The following is a 19,276-nucleotide window of genomic DNA, read 5'->3' on the forward strand; positions in this document are numbered from 1 at the left end:
GGTATTTCCATTCATCAAGAAAGGAAGACACTCCATTATTCACTGAGGCACCAACATGCGGCAGGCACCGGCCAGGGGCTCCAGATTCTGTTGTCTCCCTTAACTCCACACTTACCTGTCACCCTCTCTGAAGCCTGTCAGCGTTGACTGTGTGGAGGTCACACATTAGTAGGAAGCAAGGACTGAACCCAGGTCTCTCCATCTGTGAAGTGTTCACTCTCCCTTCAGACCACACTGTTCCTGGTTGCTGCACCCAACAGAATAGAGAGACCACGGCAAAACTAGGAAGCCAGTTTCATGGACAGGTTAATTAACAGCCTATTGGAATAACTGCTGCTCCAAATGGCCACAGTTGCCTCACATAAATAATTTAATTTTCTGAATCTGGAATTTTCTATACATTTTGGATTCTGTGTTTCTAAACTAAGATGACTCTTCTTTTTCATTGAATATATTCTTTTTGGGAAATCTTAACTGATATCAGAAATGATGGCTTCCAGCTTGATTCTGTTTTCTGAGCTGCAGATCTGTGCATACACCCACTCACTGGACTCCACTTGTGTGTCCAATACACACTGCAGGTTCAATATCTCAAATCCGAATTCAGCATCTTCCTTCCGGAGCCAGATCAATGTTCTGGGCTGTCTGTCTCTACCTTATTGTGCAAGCCAGAAACTAAGAGTCTGGCTCACTGAATTGTTACACTGAATAGATCTGAAAATCCTACACAGATTACTTTCTCAGGAGCTTTCACATCAGCTCCTGTTCTCTGTCTCCATGAACAAATGCCGCTGATTTCTCATCTACATTATTGACACCTTTGACTTGACAATACAACTCATCTCCTTGGTAGTGCTATGAGTTCTTTACTGATTACCCTTGGCATCCACTGTAAAATCCAACTTCCTCAGCAGAGTGTGCGAAATCTTTCATGACATGGTTCCTGTCTTTCTTTCCATTTTCTCATCCCACAAGCACTCTCTGTGTGTTCTGTGCTTTACACCTACACAGGCTCTGTTCCTAAAAGCCATGCTCTCTCAAGCTCAGTGTTTCTTCATGCCTTGCCACCTCTCCCCAATCTGGGATAGCCACCCCATCTCTCAGACTCTAGCTAATGACCAGAGATATCGCCATCGTTGCTGTGGTGGAATTATTATTTCACTTTTCTGTTTCTACCCAGTATCTGGGCTCTTTGAGGGCAAAGAATGTGTTTCATATTTTATCCTCAGTGCCTAGAATAGAGTGTCCAGAATAGAGCGAGCAAGAGGACATTCAGCGCAAAGTAGCTCTTTTTAGTCTGTAATGTAGGGGCTGCTCAAATATTATTTTATCGTTATTCATTACAACAACATGTCTGTCTGTCTGTCCACTCTCTATCTACTGACCTACCTCTCAACATTTCCAAAATAGATTTTAGGTTGCCTGGGCAATTATGGCTTGCAGGTTTGTAAGACACAGTGAGGAAGAAAGCTTTGAAAGAATGCAGTCAAGAAAGCCCCATCCAGTTATTAGGCCCCGCTCCACAGCATCCTTGTGTGACAGCAGCCAGGTGTTACTGACTTCCCTTCCTTTGCTAAAAAGGAATAGTCACGTTCTCTGACGTGGCTAGAAAGGTTTTGTGCAATGATATTTGCAAAAGAAAACCTGAGTTTCAACCTCAGCTTTACCATCACCTAACCAAGTGGCTTTGGGCAACAACCACCTCCCTTCAATTTTCCACATGTGTAAACTGCAGATAATAAGACTGAATTTCCAGTGTTGATGGAGAATAAGAGTCTCATGTCAGTATGACATGAGAAAAGTTTCCATAAGGCCTGCAGCCCCCTGCCTCCTACTTCACTAAGGAGGCCCAGCAGCCTGAGCTGTCAGTCCCAGCGGCCTGAGAAGGGGAGGCTCTGCTCCACAGTGACTTCATACCCAGCCAGGCTCTGCTGCATGCCGCGACACCAGCAGCAAGTTCCATGAGCCATCCTTCAAAACATGAGGTAGGAAGACAATGAGTAAAAGGACATTTATCAGCACAACCAAGGAAACATGTGTCTTTTTGAAATGAAGCCAGCATCCTCATTTTCTATGAAGGACAGCACACTGTGATGGGAACCAGATACAGTAGCTACTTAACTGCCAACAGCACACCTCCCCGCATGCAACTGGGGGTGGGAGGAGCCCATGAATAAGGATGGAGCTGAAGAAGTATTCTGTGATCTCCCTGGGGGGGGGGGGGTCGGCGCTGACAGCCGGCTTTTTTTTTTTTTTTTTTTTTTGGTGTGTCTGGTGTGATTTCTGTTGGAATTCTACATGAGAATTTGGCAGCAAACCACTTATTGTCTCATGCCCTTCATTCCCTAGTCCCTCCTTAAGTCACTCTCCCTTCTTCTTCTACAGCCTTACAGGGCTTGGCCCAGCATTATTCATGTAGAAGACACTCAACAAACAATAACAGCAGCATAGACTTCCTTAGTGCTTCCTGCGAGCCAGTGCTAGTTCTACACACTTAACAGATATTAACTCATGCAGTTCTTACACTGACCCAATGAGGTATATCGTCATCCAGTTTTACAGATGGGAAATTGAGGCACAAAGGGGGCCCTCATGAATGAATTCACCAGTTCCACCTCTGGTGTCTCTAGAACTGCAAGCTAACAAACCACATACACAACACAGGGCTTTGAGTCAGGCTAGAATAAGAGAGCCATGATTACATTCAGCATTTTCCTAATTATAAGAAACATTACATATAGAAAGTAAAAACAGAAAATTTCTCTCATCCTCCTATCTAGAGATAAATCCATTTTTATTGTTGAAATTATTTTTGTATCATTTTTAATAATAGAAAACCTTTGTTTTCTGCCACCCGCCGTGGCTTACGCCTGTAGTCCCAGACTTTGGGAGGCCAAAGCAGGTGGATCACGAGGTCAGGAGATTGAGACTATGGTGGCTAACATGGTGAAACCCCGTTTCTACTAAAAATACAAAAAATTAGCCGGGCATGGTGGTGGGCACCTGTAGTCCCAGCTACTCGGGAGGCTAAGGCAGGAGAATGCGTGAACCTGGGAGGCGGAGCTTGCAGTGAGCCGAGATGGTGCAACTGTACTCTAGCCTGGGTAACAGAGTAAGACTCTGTCTCAAAAAAAAAAAAAAAAAGAAAGAAAGAAAGAAAAGAAAACCTTTTCTTTTCATATACATACCTTTTTTTAAAAAATTGTAATCCCCAAACTGGAACCACATTTCATATCATTTTATAACATACCTCTTCTATGTATATTGTGTCTTAACATTAAAGATTTTGAAAATCTGACTTAAAGTAATATGAAAGTCTAATATCTTGGATGTTTTAATTCTTAAGATTGAGATTAATCTTCATTTACTTTTAAAAGTTAACTTTTAGAAATAAAGGTAATGCTCATCATTGACTACTATTTGACAAAGAAAATAAGTAATTAAAGGAAATATATGAGAGCCTTCTATGTACCAAATCTTGTGTCAGGAGCTCAGGATTTAAGTGGACAAATCATGGTTCCTGGACTCAAGGGATTTCCCAGTGGGGGACAGACAGAGGTCTGCAGAAAATCTTAATAAAGTGCAGTAAATATTTTTATAGTGAGAACCAGCTCCTTTGATCATGACCAATTCCCCCTTCCTGGACTGCACTGTACCTGCAGACTCTACCTGCCTTCTTGTCTAAGACCCACCAAGTAACCTGTGCTCCGGATTTCATTCTGTCTTGCTATCCAAGGACTTCATTCCTATAGTCATTCTCCTTGCCATATCACATGTATTTTCCTTCCTATGGAATCATTCTCACTGACATCCAGACATGCCTAAATATCTTTTATTTAAAAATGAAACCACCTTGCCTTGATCCCATGATGCCCTCCACACACGATAGCCCATCTCTTTGTGTCTGTCTCTGTGGGAATTCTTGATCCTTTCTGTCTTCACTGTCAGCCCTCACTCTCTTCTCAACCCATTCCCATCTGGCTGATTTCTTCCATTTCATTGACAGGGTGCTTATCAGGGTCATTAACAGCCAACATTCTCACCCAGTCTAACAGTCGGCCACTTCTCCGTCCTCATCTTCCTTGACTTTGGCCACATTTGACACACAGGAGTGTGCCATTCCCTCCTCCTTGAAACGCTATTCTCCAGGTTTCTGTGATAGCTCATACTTTTCCACCTACCTTGTAGAATTCTCTCTACAATTCTGTCTTCTAAGCTCTTCTTCTTGGTCCTATTTCTAATTGTTGGTGCCAAAATGCTCAATCGCAGGCCCTCTTCTCAATTTTTCATTCCTTCCCCTGTGCCACCTAGTTTTATGACGTCAGGACTCCCGAAACTATACCTTCAAATTTGTCTCTCTCCTCTGAGATCTAAACCTATATGTCTATAGATCTACCTATATGTCTACCTTATATGTCATCTCTTGACTTGGATGTTGACTATGTATTTCATACTTAATACACTCAATACAGAACGCTTGAATCCAACTCCTCCCCAGCCACCCCCCAACACACTCTTCTTCAGAATTGTGATCACCTTTCCAGTGCTCAAGGCAAAACCTAGTGTTCATCCTTGATTCTGCTTTCCCTCCCCACCTATGTTTGATCCATTAGCAAATTCTGCCCATATTTCCATCAAAGGATACTGTAAGTCCTGTGACTTCTCACCACGTCCAGACTGCTACATCCCCAGCCCCAAGTTAATGTCCCCTAGGCTGGCTGAGACAGTCTCTTAATTGGTCTCATTGGTTTCACTCTTGACCCCATTCCATATTGATAACCAGACTGATGTTTTAAAGGTGTAAACACTATTCTATCACGTCCACGCTTAAAACTCTCCAATGGCTTCTCACTGCAATTAGAAAAAAAAAATATTCTTTACCATGGTCTACAAGACCCTTCATCATCTGGACCCTGCCACTCTTCCCTAGTTACTCTGTCTCAGCCACACTGGGCATCTTTCACTTCCTGAAGGAGTGAAACTCATTCCTACTATTGTCCTCCCAAAATGACTTCCTACCATATCCTTGCAGTTGCTTCCCTCGAGGCTTCTCCCTTCTTGACAAACGTTACCTCCTCAGAGACATCTCTTCTTGATCATCTCAGCTAACAATGTCCCATTCCCATTCATCCCTTAGCCAGTACTGCTTGATTTGCTTCGTAGCACTTACCTCTGCCTGAAAGTATTTTATTTACATACTGTTTATTTCGTACTTCTCTTCCACAGTATAACTCCGTAAGGAGAATGTCCTTAATAAAGTCATTGCTGTATCCCCAGTATTTAGAAATGTGCCTAGGTACTTAATAGTTATTCAATAAATAGGTATTGAATATTGAATGACGGAAAGAAATGACAAAGTATAAAGAGACTACTGGATGCTATAGCATCTCGGTTCTGAAACATCACAGAGATATGGCATTTATAGCCCCATCACCCAGAAATAACCTTGTAATTGGCAACTTGTAAATATGACCTTTAATATGTCATAGACATTAAATCCGGATTACATACTATCATTCATTTTGTAGACTGATCACTTTTAAACTTGAAATTATATCGTGGTGGCTTTTAAAAAATCTATTCCCTTCCAGTTTTTCTTTAATATGCCATACATGTTGAATACAAATTTTACACTTTTTATTTTATTGTAATTTATTTTTTTGAAATCGTCTGTCACTCAGGCTGAAGCACAGTGGCACAATCTTGGCTCACCACAACCTCCACCTTCTGGGTTTGATTCTCCAGCCTCAGCCTCTCAAGTACCTGGGATTATAGGTGCACGCCACCATGCCCAGCTAATTTTTGTATTTTTAGTAGAGATGGGGTTTCACTGTGTTGGCCAGACTGGTTTCAAACTCCTGATCTTAAGTGATCTGCCTGCCCCAGCCTCCCTAAGTGCTGAGATAAAGGCATGAGCCACAGCACCTGGCTGAATTTTACACTTTTTAAATATGCCATACATGTTGAAGTGGTATGACATGTTGAATAGGCTCGACTGTATCTTAGAGCTAATTTTTAAAACTTGAAATCGACCATGAATACCTTCCCTATATACAACAAACTGTCTTAAAACAATTTTTATAAGGACGTATTATAATTTATTTCATTTTTAATCTGTTACTGGATATTTAAAATATTTCTCTCTTGTAGTGGTAAAAAACACCATGGGGGGTGGGTATATTGTGGGGTTGAGTGGATTTCTGGAAAGTGTCAGACCTGAGCTAGAATCTGCCACTCTGTAGTTGTGTGACCTTAGACAAGTTTTGTTTGACCTATCCTAAGCTTCACCTGGCTCCTCCGTAAACTCAAGACATTAATAGTGTTACTATAGTAGAGATATCATGCTATTAAATGGAATAATGTATGTAAAAGATATAGGACAAGTGTTTGACAAATGCTTACTGCTATTATCTTAATTATCTGTCTGTAATTCTGTTTTCTTAGAAATGATGCTAAAAGTGGAATTTTGAGTAAAAGGATCAGCACATCAGAGTTCTGAATACATATTATGAAACTGCTTTTCTGAAAACTTGTATCCATTTATATCCTTAACAGCAACGTACATAAGTTTTCATCTTACTGCATAGTAGATCATATTATTCATTTTAAACCTTTGCCAATTTGATGCTCAAGAGGCTGGCTGACTTGACATTTCTTTTCTTTTTTTTGAGATGGAGTCTTACTCTGTCACTGTCTGTCTGGAGTGCAGTGGCATGATCTTGGTTCACTGCAACCTCTGCCTACCGGGTTCAAGGGATTCTCCTGCCTCAGCCTCCCAAGTAGCTGGGATTACAGGTGCACGCCACCATGCCCAACTAATTTTTGTATTTTTAGTAGAGATGGGGTCTCACCATGATGGCCAGGCTGGTCTCTTAACTCCCGACCTCGTGAGCTGCCCTGATTGATTACTACAAGTGAAATCCAACATTCTTCATCTGTAGCTTGATAATTTGAACGCCTTTCTCTTGTGAATTATCTGTTGGTGGTTTTTGCTCATTTCTTCTGTTGAGCTATTTCTTTATGTGTTTCTGAATGAATTGCAATAATCTTAGTTCTTTGATTCATTATATTTTGCTCAGTTTTGTCTTTAATATTATCTGTGGCTTTTAAAAATAGTATTTGTTTGTCTCTGACTACCGAAGAAATAAGTATATGCTTTACAGAATTTGGGACATACAGAAAAGTATAAATAAATAAAAAATAAACCCCCAAATTCCACAAACAATCAATGCTAAACTTCTAGAATTTATATTTCCATAAGACAGTCAACATATATTTCCATTATTTATTCAATATATATTTACTGGGTCCTGTTATGGGCCAGGTCCTGTGCTAGAGAAATTAGCAGTGAATATATTATACATAGGGCATACATTTTATCATAGAATTGTGAGCCAACAATACATGTGTATATTCCTCAAATATTAGTTTTTAAAAATTAACTTTTTATTAAACAAATATTACAGCTCAATGAATTTCTATAAACTAAATGCATGGGTATAACTAACAGCCAGATGAAGAAACAAAACATGATGAATTTCCTAAGTTAGAAATGTTTATTGTTATAAATTCTTGCCTTTATCTCTGATTAGTAAAAAGTCCTAGATGTATAATTGGTACAAATGGTATTAACTTTTTATAGGATCTCAATACTTATTTCCAAATGGCCATCCAAAGATTTTGATTGATTGACTGATTGATTGATTTTGAGACACGGAGTCTCGCTTTGTCCGCCCAGGCTGGAGTGCAGTGGCGCGATCTCGGCTCACTGCAAGCTCCGGCTCCCGGGTTCACGTCATTCTCCTGCCTCAGCTTCCCGAGTAGTTGGGACTACAGGAGCTCGCCACCACGCCCGGCCAATTTTGTTTTGTATTTTTAGTAGAGACGGGGTTTCACTCTGTTAGCCAGGATGGTCTCGATCTCCTGACCTCATGATCCGCCCACCTTGGCCTCCCAAAGTGCTGGGATTACAGGCGTGAGCCACCATACCCAGCCAGATTTTGATTTAATCTTTTGATTTACCTACATATTCTCCTTGTGTTTCATTCTTCCATCTTTTAACTGTTTACCTATTTTAGCATACAAGCTGAATAATCTATTACTTCACTATTAATTTGCTTGGTTTTATTTAAAACAGACAAAATTTTTCTTTAAGTTGGGTCTGTGCCTGAGCTATTTATTTCTTCTCCCATACTTAGTCCAATGTCAACATTAGGCCGCATAATTCTTCACACTATTGTAGAATTAGAAAACGTTTTAATAATTGGTTGAGTCAGACATTCATTTCCCATGTTTTGTCAAAAATTGCTAGGTATTTTTGCCTACTTATCCTTTCAAATAGAACTTAGAACAATTTTTTCATATTACAAAAATGAGAAAGAACATCTCATTTATTTAAATCTTCCTTTATATCTCTCAGTAAGATGTCACAGCTTTATTCATACATTCCTCACAAATACTTCTCATAAGGTTTCTTCCTAAATTTCCTTTTATGATATTTTTTTGTTTTTGTGTTTTAGTAACTACCGCTATTTTATAATTAAAACTTCAAATCACTTTGATTTTTGAATTCTGTATTTTTTCATTTTTCTGAAGCCTATTGTCAATTCTAAGAATATTGTAGTTGATTTTCTTCAGTCTTCTACATATCAAATTATCTACAAAAATAATTTGAATCTCTTTCATTAAGCAAAGCTTGTGTCTTATTGTACTGTCCAAAATTCCTAGAATACTGCTGGATAATAGTACTGATAGAGGACATTCTTGTTTTAACTCGTAATGACAATTTGCTTCCATTATTTTACTGCTAAGTACAGTGTTTGCTATCAGTAGACTGTAAAGTATTCACAGTATACATTTATTTACACTATATTATCTTCTACTGTGTTAAATAGCTACACTTTAAGACAATGTTCTGATGAACATCAGAATTAAGGAAGTCTTTAAATATACTTTTATACTTTTATATTTCTATTTTTAACTTCAGATAAAATAAAAATCTTATAAGAAATAATAAAGAAATAAGAAGAGCAACAAAAATTATTCATTAGTAATAATAAAATACGGGCATTGTTTCTTTTTGGCTATCAGTTACAATGCAGCTAAACTCAATACACATTTATTATGACTAATAATCATTTGTTGATTAAAAAACTTATTTTGTCCTCCCCACACTAAACTGAGGGTTTTGATGTTACTCTTGTCAACTAAGGAAATGGACAAGGTCGAGCAACCTACCTGAAAACACAGGAAGGCAAAGTCAACTCTATTATCTTCTATGAAGAAGGAAACCAAAATTGGTATTCTAGTCTAAGACAACACATAACAATTCGGTCTAAAGCATATCCATTTAATGGCCAACATATATAAGGCAACATTCTGAGTGTTACAAGGGGTGTTTACCAGGATTTAAAAAATGTAGTCCTTTGTGTTTGATGAACTTATCAGGAGAAAATCACCAAGTACGCCAGTCTATGTACAGGGCTGAAAATGACAAGTGGCATTCCATATGTGTGTACACATATATAGGGACACTTAGGTTTGGAGTGTAATTATCCATAGGCTCATACCCTTTCATATGGCTACTCTTGGCTTGTGGAGGGGTTTGGAAGCAGCAAAGACCTACAGCATCTTCCTTGCAAGCACCTGTGAGATCCTTTGGCAGCAGAGAACCAGAGCTCTAGCATCCACACAAAAGCTGAACATAGGGCATCAGAGTTTCTTCTTTATTTATAGAGAATAAAGGACTTCCTAGGTGAGTTATGTTTTCCTAACTTGAGAAATCGACTTCTGAATTGGTTTAAATATTCCACACTTTTTAGAAGCACAAACAGTATGTCAGTACCAAGTGCTTTACTTAAAATCGAAGTTTCATAACATTGGCATAACTGATATTTTACAGAAAGAATTTTTTTCCTAGCTAAACATAAACTTATAAATAAGACATATTTAAATAATTTATAGATGATAACCTAAGTTTTAAAGTAAGAAAATATTATTGCAACTTTAAAGACTGAATTAAACCAAGGGATAATCTCTTTGCTTTACAAGAAACACCATTGTAAATTTCTCCTTTTACATGATGCTATTACCTAAAGACCATCCACAAGCTCCTCTCCTTGGCCCCTGACTCATCAAACTCATACTCTAGTGGGACCAGAACTTTATGCCCCAGGCCTTTTTCTTTTCCAATAGAAAGTGTGAAAACAAGGGGCTACAAATATAGGTGTTCAAATATCAGACCTAGGCTAGGAGTCTACATATTGAAGGGCCCAGAAAGAACAGGAATATTCATGTTGTAAATCTTGACACAAAGAGTGCTCTGGTCTGCTCCAACTGAACAACGCACTGAAAGAGTAGAGAGGGGGGTTTAGAACAGCTGTGCTACTAACAGGGTGAGCGTGGTATGTGCAATAGCTTCATGTGCCACCATCTCACAGACACAAGAGGAGGGTTCCCACTCTTCCCAGTCCTCACTCTTCAGGGGTAACGGGTGACCTGAGAGCAGTGATCTGGTTCCTGCTGACTCTTAAAGGCCACTATGTCAACACTGGTTAGGATGACAACCATTAAGCCAGTGAAATCATATTCCTTAACCCCAGACAGAAAAAGAAAATTCAACATGAACTTAAAGCATTATTTTTATTTAGACTTGTATCCATCTTCATAAAATATTTTCTTCTAACTGTGGAAAAATCCAGCAGGAGAACTGACCAGCAGCAGGTTAAACTGAAATATTATCATGTGCTGAAGGCCTTTCCTCACTCTGTTTGAAGGTTGCCTTTCAATAAAAAGCTAACAGAAAGAACTCTTTCTCCAACCAGTCAGAAAGAGTCATACTCTACTAAAGAAGCTGAAAAACCCTCCAGTTCCATACTGTCATTCATAAAAAATGACTTCCATATAGGCATCATCGTATTGCACATGGAGAGTTTTTTTGTAAAATGATATGCAGGACGTTAGTCAGACTTAGAAATAGGAAAGCCAGACGTACACTACGGAACTAAAGTCGAAACACTTCTCTTGGGTGGGGGGGGGAATATTATTTCCTAAGATAATTATGTCTCCCTGTCACTCATGTTCCTCCATATGTCAAACATTTTTTATGGTACAGAAAACGTTTTTTTCTCCATTTTTTTTTTCCTGGAGTGTCAACAGAATATAAATTGTGATTTTTTAAAATTAAAGAAGTCACTAATGAGATGACAGACAAGACTTATGAAACTAAAACGGATTAACTTAGTTCTTAGAGTTCCATTAAGATATTTCTAAAGTACTTCAAAAATTATACCTTAAATCTTCTAAATCATATCCTAATAACCATTTTAAGCAAGCACATTGATTGATAATAAGACAAATGTTACTGAAAGCCCCTCACACAGGGGGTGTATTTCATTAGTCAGAATGTCTTATTAAGCCAAGGAGTGAACTAACCAAATTATACCAAGAGATAACTGGCAAAAGTTAAGATGTAGAAGAAAATAAGACCAAAAGTCAACAATTAGAGTTCAGGCATCATACTTCAAGCTAACCAAGAGACCATTAAGCTCCTTGAAATTACTTTTGTTATAGACCTTAAAAAGCTAAAAACATGTAACTTAACTATATTAAAATATTCATGTCCCCACCACTATCCATTGCTAGTTGGAGTGTGAAATCAGGCATTACCACATCACTTCTCCCTGATGAGGTAATTCTGGTGTTCTTAGGAGCATTATGCCAATACACTTTTTTTCTGCCAGAAAATAATTTTACTTTTTATTTTGAAGAAAACGTATTTGCAATGACCAGTCCCAGGTTTGTTGAATTTCAAAAATATAAAATAAAAGATTGGCCTGGGAGTGGTGGCTTATGCTTGTAATCCCAGTGCTTTGGGTGGCCGAGGCAGATGGGTCACCTGAGGTCAGGAGTTTGAGACCAGCCTGGCCAACATGAGGAAACCCCGTTTCTACTAAAAGTACAAAAATTAGCCAGGCATGGTGGCATGTATCTGTAATCCCAGCTACTTGGGATGCTGAGGCTGAATTGCTTGAACCTGGGAGGCAGAGGCTGTAGTGAGCTGAGATGGTGCCACTGCACTCCAACCTGGAAGACAGAGCAAGACCCTGTCTCAAAAATAAAATAAAGTAAAAGATTGAAATGAGTATAAAAACAATTTATTTTTTAAAATATTGTGCAAATCGTTGTAATTGGCAAGTAAACAATTTCCAAAGACAGAGTAAATGAAGCTTTCATTTATACTTTTGTTAAAATCCTAATGTAAAATCAACTTTTGTAAGACTACAAGCTTAAACATTTTTCCATGATTGTTTTATATGTTTGGTTGAATTACACCTTCACTCTCTTTTCTATTTTACCTCTAGTAAGGAATAGTCCTCATGCCAAAAATAGAACCTGATATTTCTGTAACTTCATAGACTACTGGTTTTTCTTTTTCTTTTGAAATTTGGGTTTACAGAAAAAATACATCTCCTATACCCTAAAAACCTAGAGCTTTTACTATATTTGTTTGAGTAGTATTTCAGTCTCTATCAAATCAGTGTAAATAATATCAATAAAGAAAAATCTGGTTATACTACACTGAAATTGAGTGTGGAAGTTTTTTGGTCTATATTATAACAAGCTATAACTGCCTAACATCTCACTTTTCACCACCTAATATTGGCACTGTATAACCAAGTCTTGGCACTGTTTTCTTTTTTTTTTTCCTTTGAGACAGAGTTTCGCTCTTGTTGCCCAGGCTGGAGTGCAATGGCGTGATCTCGGCTCACCACAACCTCTGCCTCCCGGGTTCAAATGATTCTCCTGCCTCAGCCTCCCAAGTAGCAGGGATTACAGGCATGCACCACCACATCTGGCTAATTTTATATTTTTAATAGAGATGGGGTTTCTCCATGTTGGTCAGGGTGGTCTCGAACTCCCAACCTCAGGGGATCCAATCACCTCGGCCTCCCAAAGCGCTGAGATTACAGGCATGAGCCACCGCGCCCAGCCAAGTTTTGGCATTTTTAAGAAGGTACAGAGTTTTAAAACAATAGGAAATTACTGCAAATTTCTTCTTGATGTTTGCTATTAACACCTATTAACATCAATAAACGTAACAAGGTTGTACCCAGGACAAAAATATCAGTCTACTCTATCTTTAGAAACAAATAGAAACATAGGAAAGGCATTTTTTAACATACTAGTAAAATGTGGAATTTTTTGTGCTGCTGTCTCATAAAGTGAAATACAATTATCAATCAGAAACAGCTTTTGAAAATAAGTATGATAATTATGCGTTTCTAAAGGCGACTCTACACTTGTCACTCAATGGGAATATTTCTACCTTAAGAAAACAGTAATGTCTTACATGTAATTTCTTCTTGAGGAAAACACTTTAAATTGCAAAAAAATTTTGTATTTTATCCTTAAGTGTAAAATAAATTTTTCACTAAGGAATAGAAAAAATAAAGCATATTTAATAACTTTATTGCACTGGAAGTTGCCAATTCGTCTTTGAGTAGTTTCATTGCAGATGAAAAGAAATCAAAATACAGGACAGATGTTGAACAAACCGCATTTAAGTTCTGTCACACACTGGCATTTTTCAAGTGATTTTGGCTCATCTATTAAATAAGGTGCATTTTCCTTGATTTTGAAAAGGGAAACATCAGGAAATATTTAAAGGCCAATTGCTGCCAATTAACTTTGATCAGTAAAAGTTCTATTTGAATCTTTCAGATTCTTCTCCTGTCTGAAATAACATACATTTATAAATCTAACAAAACAACTACTTGATGATTAATGCCTGTTGGCAGCCCTACCACAAGCTTGCTTAACAGCGGGATTTAAATAAACAACTGTATCTATTAAGAAGAGAACGAAATGTAGTTATAGTCATGTTTTCTCATAATGGAGATACGAAAAACAATATTCTCTATTCTTAAGAATGCTGCTCACCAAGACCATTGTGTTTGTCAGTGCCCATAACAGTTTAGCTAGCCATCTTATAAGAGTCTGCCCTGAAATCATAATGGACCAATAAAATTAACAGCAGTGTGACACAAGCAATCCTGGCAACCCAAACAGCAAGGGCCAGACTAAAACATTTTCCTACCAATTGGATCAGCCAGAAAGTAAAGCATCAGACCTAATACAATAAGAGTTTGACATAACATATGCGAGTGTTATGAATTCTGTTGGACATATCTTAGTGGTGATTATGTAACTGAGAAATACGTAGCTTCTGATAATCAACAAAGTTTAAGATTCTTGATATCAAATTTTAATCTTTACTACTGGTCATGTAGGATCTAACTCTGAAAATCAACAGCCAAAGTAAAGCAAAACAGAAATTCCATGAAGGCAAAACACATTGCCATATAACCAACAAACCTCTGTCTCACTATTCCAATTACATATTTAAAAAATAATATCCCATCATTATTTTAAAACCAATCACCTATTTTCAGACATGCAAAAATATGTATTAAAAATTTGAACTTACTTCTAAGTCATTAAAAAATAAATGTGTGTCTGCCAAGTTGAAAATCATTTCTTCCATTCGCAGTCCAAGGGAAACTGAAGTGGGTGGATCCTAAGAGAAGAATATGACAGGTCAAGAACATGTATACTTCAGGTTATATGAAATAGAGTGTCTCATTAAGAGGAAGCAGGCACTGGGGGAGAGGCTGAAAGCAAGAGACACAGAGAGAGACGTGGGCAACGGCTGCTTATTTTAGTGTGCATGACTTATTCTGTGGGCAAACTTCAGGGACTTACTTTACAAAAAGAGCCCCAAATGTTGTTGGTGCTTTACATACCGAAGAAAAAACTCATTTACCTTTTAAAAATATAAAATCTAGGGTTACTTAGACATATAAAATAAAGGAAATTCAACTTTATATGTCTATTTCAGGAGCAAAAAATTCAGTGAATCAAGAAACCACTGCTTATGTTATGCCACAATCCATTAAGAGCATCTAAGTGCCCTGTCACAAATATCAGAAAATAGATACACTACAGCAACCTTGCCCAACCTGCAGCCTGCATGCGGCCCAGTATGGCTTTGAATGCAGCCCAACACAAATTCATAAACTTTTCTTAAAACACTATGTTTTAAGTGATGATTTTTTTTTTCTTTTCAGCTCATCAGCTATCATTAGTGTTAGTGTATTTTATGTGTTGCCTCAAACAATTCTTCTTCCAGTGTGGCTTCCAAGGAAGCCAAAAGATTGGACAGCCTTGCACTATAGGTTAATTTCAGAAGGATAATAGATAGCACTTTTACTCCAGATAACTCTGTCATTATTTGTATTTATTCAACCTGTCAATTTTAAGTTATACTCAAAGCAGGAAGTGATGGCCACTCTGACCCCATGAGGCACTGTCCAGCTCAGGGAGCTGATCTTAAGATTCATATGACACTGTCCGGGCATCAAACAGCCCGAGCCATACTCAGAGGGCAGTGCTACATTCCACAGCACACAGTGGCTTCTATCTAAAACTTCAAGTGTTGGACACTAGCAGTGAGTAGTCAGCCTCTCCCTACAAGCCAGATCCTGATGGTATCTACTGGCATTGAGATGAACTTGAGGGATATGCAGGTATTTGCAGTTTTTATCCTGTATTTACTGTCTATCAAGTCCAAGAAGCAACATGATTCATGGCTGAAGACCCTGTATACTAAGTGATGAAAGATAACATTTCCAGGAAGTATACAAGGTTATAAAATGAGATTTTGAAGGGTTTATTGGCATTCTATTAATAATACCAACTTTCGTATGTATGCCGTTTTCAATTTTTCCAAAGAACAATAATTTGTGATATACTATTTTATTGTCACAGCAAACCTTTGGAATAAGTATGGAATCTCCTTGCATCATCATGTAACCAGGGGGATTGTAAGTAGAGAAACTGCCTTCAGGCAAGCCCCATTGGGCAGGTGTGCCAGTGTCATGACATGTGTGTCATGTGCCTTTGAGTCTTAGACTCAAGAACATACAATCCAAAGAAAAGACTCTTATGATTCAATACTGCCCAATGTTAACTTTGTACACTATCTACCTTGTTTTCTGAACACACTGACTTCATTTCCAACATTGAGACGTGCCTGTGTGTTACCCCTACTCTTTAACTTCTGTCATGCCTGTAAGTTTGGGAAGTGGCAAGAAGTGGTGGGAGACGAGGCCTAGACTCCTGCCTTTGCTTTCCCACTTAGGTGTCATCCTCTCATCGAGCCTGGTTTGTTCACCTAATAAATCCAAGAGCAAGATGGCAAACACAATATTCTCACATAGACTAATAAAAAACATCTAGTCTTTCATTTGTCAGAATCGTACATGTTTGTACACTTAGGAGAGAGCAGGAGCTGGAAAGGGTGGGGGATGGGAGCGGAGCCTCACTGGGCACCTGCCAGGGGCCTATCTGCTGTAGCCTGGGGGTCAACCCAACCCAATCTGGCTATTCCTCCAGCACCACCCACCCCTAGCACTACCTGCACCCCTCCAGCACCTCCCACACCCCTCCAGCACTTCCCACCCTCTTGGCACCACCCACACCCTTCCAGCACCTGCCACATCCCTCCAGTACTCGCCACGCTCTTGGCACTGCCCACATTCCTTCAGCACCTCCCACATCTCTCCAGTACTTCCCACTGTTTTGGCACCACCTGCATCCCTCCAGCACCTCCCACATTCCTCCAGCACCTCCCATCCTCTTGGCACAGCCCACATCCCTCTAGCACCTCTCACCCCCTTAGCACTACTCACACCCATCCAGCACTACCCACATCCCTACAGTACCTCCCACCCCCTTAAGCACTGCCCCCACCTCTCCAGCATGGCCCAAGTTCTACCTTCCAGCAGCCCTAGAGGAGGAACAGAGTACGTGAAATACGGCAGGATGGTGTAATTCACTCACCTCAGTTCCTCTCCTGCCTGTGCCTTTTCTGCCAGCTGACTGAAAGTGGAAGGGAGACAGAGGACACAGTATTGCCAAACTTCAGGGGTTAGATCGGCAAAGGGGAAAAGCAAAAACCCCAGGGTTGATAAGAAGGCGGAGAGGAAATAAAGACGCAGAGGCTGAGTGTCCAAGAGTTCTGCTGGGAGGCACAAAGGAAAACGATTCCCTCAAATTTTGTGTGTGATGATTCATACTCCTTAGCATTCTTAAATTGTCCCTTTTTAATACACCTGAAATCTATGAAATTTCATAGGTTTTAGAAGAATTAAATACAGTTTACAAATTACTGTAAAGAAAAACTAACTCATTTGCTCTTGGATTTATAAGAAATTGTTCACTCACAAGGAGTTTAAGTATCAGTAGGCATGCTGGGTATCACACAGCTGAAATATGTTTGCCAAAGCAAATGCTCAAATAGACCCTACAGCTGAATTAACCTGTAGGGGAAGCTCAAACAGATGTGTCTAAAACAAAACACCTGACAAAGGTGTTTATTCCCTCTAGCTCAGGCCAATAAAAATACCCTGACTTGTCTCATAACCATGTCAATGAATCTTTTTATGTGGCAAGGATGGAGTCTGACCACATTTATTTAATTGCCAATTCTAAAATTTATGTGCCATAGTATTGTTACTTTTGAAAAAGTATTCTTTCTCCTTGATACGGTTGCTTATTTATATGACCATTGAAAGAATTACTCTATTGTTCGTTAATATATAGCATACTTTAACTTTTCTTCATAAATTACAGTAATGACTTGCTAGTCAGAATACTAATAAATTTTAAAGGCTTGTTCAGTCTAGTGGTAAAATACAACACAGATGTTGGTCTTATTTACCTCTTAATGTTATTCTCTTTTGTTATTAGCTGTCATTCCTCAACAGTTTTTCTACCTGCCACTCCAAGAATTGTTTTGAAACATTTACTACACCAAGAGAACAGTTTGGCAGCTAAGTGGAATGAGATAAGTTTAGAATAGGAAGGGGGTTCTAGTTGAGAGCTGTGTTTTTCAGACATCTTTGAACCACAATGCACAGTAAAAAACAAAATTAACATTGGGATCTAAGAATCTCTCTTATGTGCATGCACACACAGCTGAAATATGTTTGCCAAAGCAAGATATTGTTCACTGTGTGGATGTACTGTGACACTGTCCATTTCACAGCCCTGTCCCAATCTACAGTTTGAAAGGCAGACCTCTAGAAAACACCTATTCTTTGACTTTAGAAACAGGCACACTGAGTTCTAGAAGGTTGTGATTTGTGTGTAATGATCCAGCAAGCAGAGTGCAAAGCCATCTCAGCCTAAGTGTTTTACCCAAGAGGAAACTAGCAGAAGGACAGATAGATAATTCTGCTCATGGAATTGCTCACATATTCTAGCAACTGGAGTTCTCACGTCGAGGTTAGATTTTATTTTCCTATTACAATAGCTAATATGTTAACACTGTTAAAATTTCTAAACACGTCTCATACAAGTACAAGTCAAATGTGAAAAAAGCTAACATTGAACAGTTAATAAATAACTCGTGGCTTGATGGCTTATTTTGGCATATTAAGAACAAGGAAAAAAACACATTCTTAAACCAAAACGGAGATGTCAAAATCACCAGGTCTTTGGTTTAATCTTACTATTTTTATAATACATAATTTTCTTGCAATAACAAATTCCAGAGCTGCAGTTCTAAAAGGGCTTCTTCTAAAGCACCATTTTTTATTATATCACTTTCAAAAAATTATTTAGAGCTTAGCCTCCACTTCAAAGTAACATCTCACTTTAAGTCACTCTCATTGCCAAATGTTCTCATTCTTTTCAAAGCATGGCCCTTCTGTGGCATGTGCCACTGCTGTTTACTCTCTTCTTGACATTTCTCCTCTATGACAGCAATCTTTTATGGGCATTTTCCTAGAATCTATGTATACATCATCTGCTTGTTAAATGTCTGTATCAGTCCATTCATGCTGCTAATAAAGACATACCCAAGATTGGGTCATTTATAAAGAAAGGAGGTTTAAGTAACTCACAGTTCAGCATGGCTGGGGAAGCCTCAGGAAACCTATAATCATGGCAGAAGGGGAAGCAAACACATCCTTCTTTAAATGGTGGCAGCAAGGAGAAGTGCAGAGTAAATGCAGGGAAAAGCCCCTTACGACACCATTAGATCTCGTGAGAACTCACTGTCATGAGAACAGCATGGAGGTCACCATCCCCATGATTCAATTATCTCCCACTGGATCCCTCCTATGACACATGGGAATTATGGGAGCTATAATTCAAAATGAGATTTGGGTGGGGACACAGCCAAACCATATCAATCACGTTGGTTCCTAGA

At 38.8% G+C, this 19,276-nt stretch overlaps 1 protein-coding gene across 9 annotated transcripts in view; it reads right to left on the reverse strand.

The window, feature by feature from the left end:
- The window catches only part of EYA1 (EYA transcriptional coactivator and phosphatase 1), a 350,164-nt gene that overhangs the window by 32,966 nt on the left and 297,922 nt on the right, over nucleotides 1-19,276 (reverse strand). For 7 of the 9 annotated variants that reach the window (XM_031935951.1, XM_031935952.1, XM_023184052.2 and 4 more), the window contains one exon: nucleotides 14,489-14,578. The exons of the other annotated variants lie outside the window; for them this stretch is intronic. In XM_031935951.1, coding sequence (XP_031791811.1) covers nucleotides 14,489-14,578 — 90 coding nt within the window. The remainder of the gene's footprint in view (nucleotides 1-14,488; nucleotides 14,579-19,276) is intronic. 9 annotated transcript variants of the gene reach the window in all.

This window comes from Piliocolobus tephrosceles, chromosome 7 (assembly GCF_002776525.5).
Source record: "Piliocolobus tephrosceles isolate RC106 chromosome 7, ASM277652v3, whole genome shotgun sequence".
NCBI lineage: Eukaryota > Metazoa > Chordata > Mammalia > Primates > Cercopithecidae > Piliocolobus > Piliocolobus tephrosceles.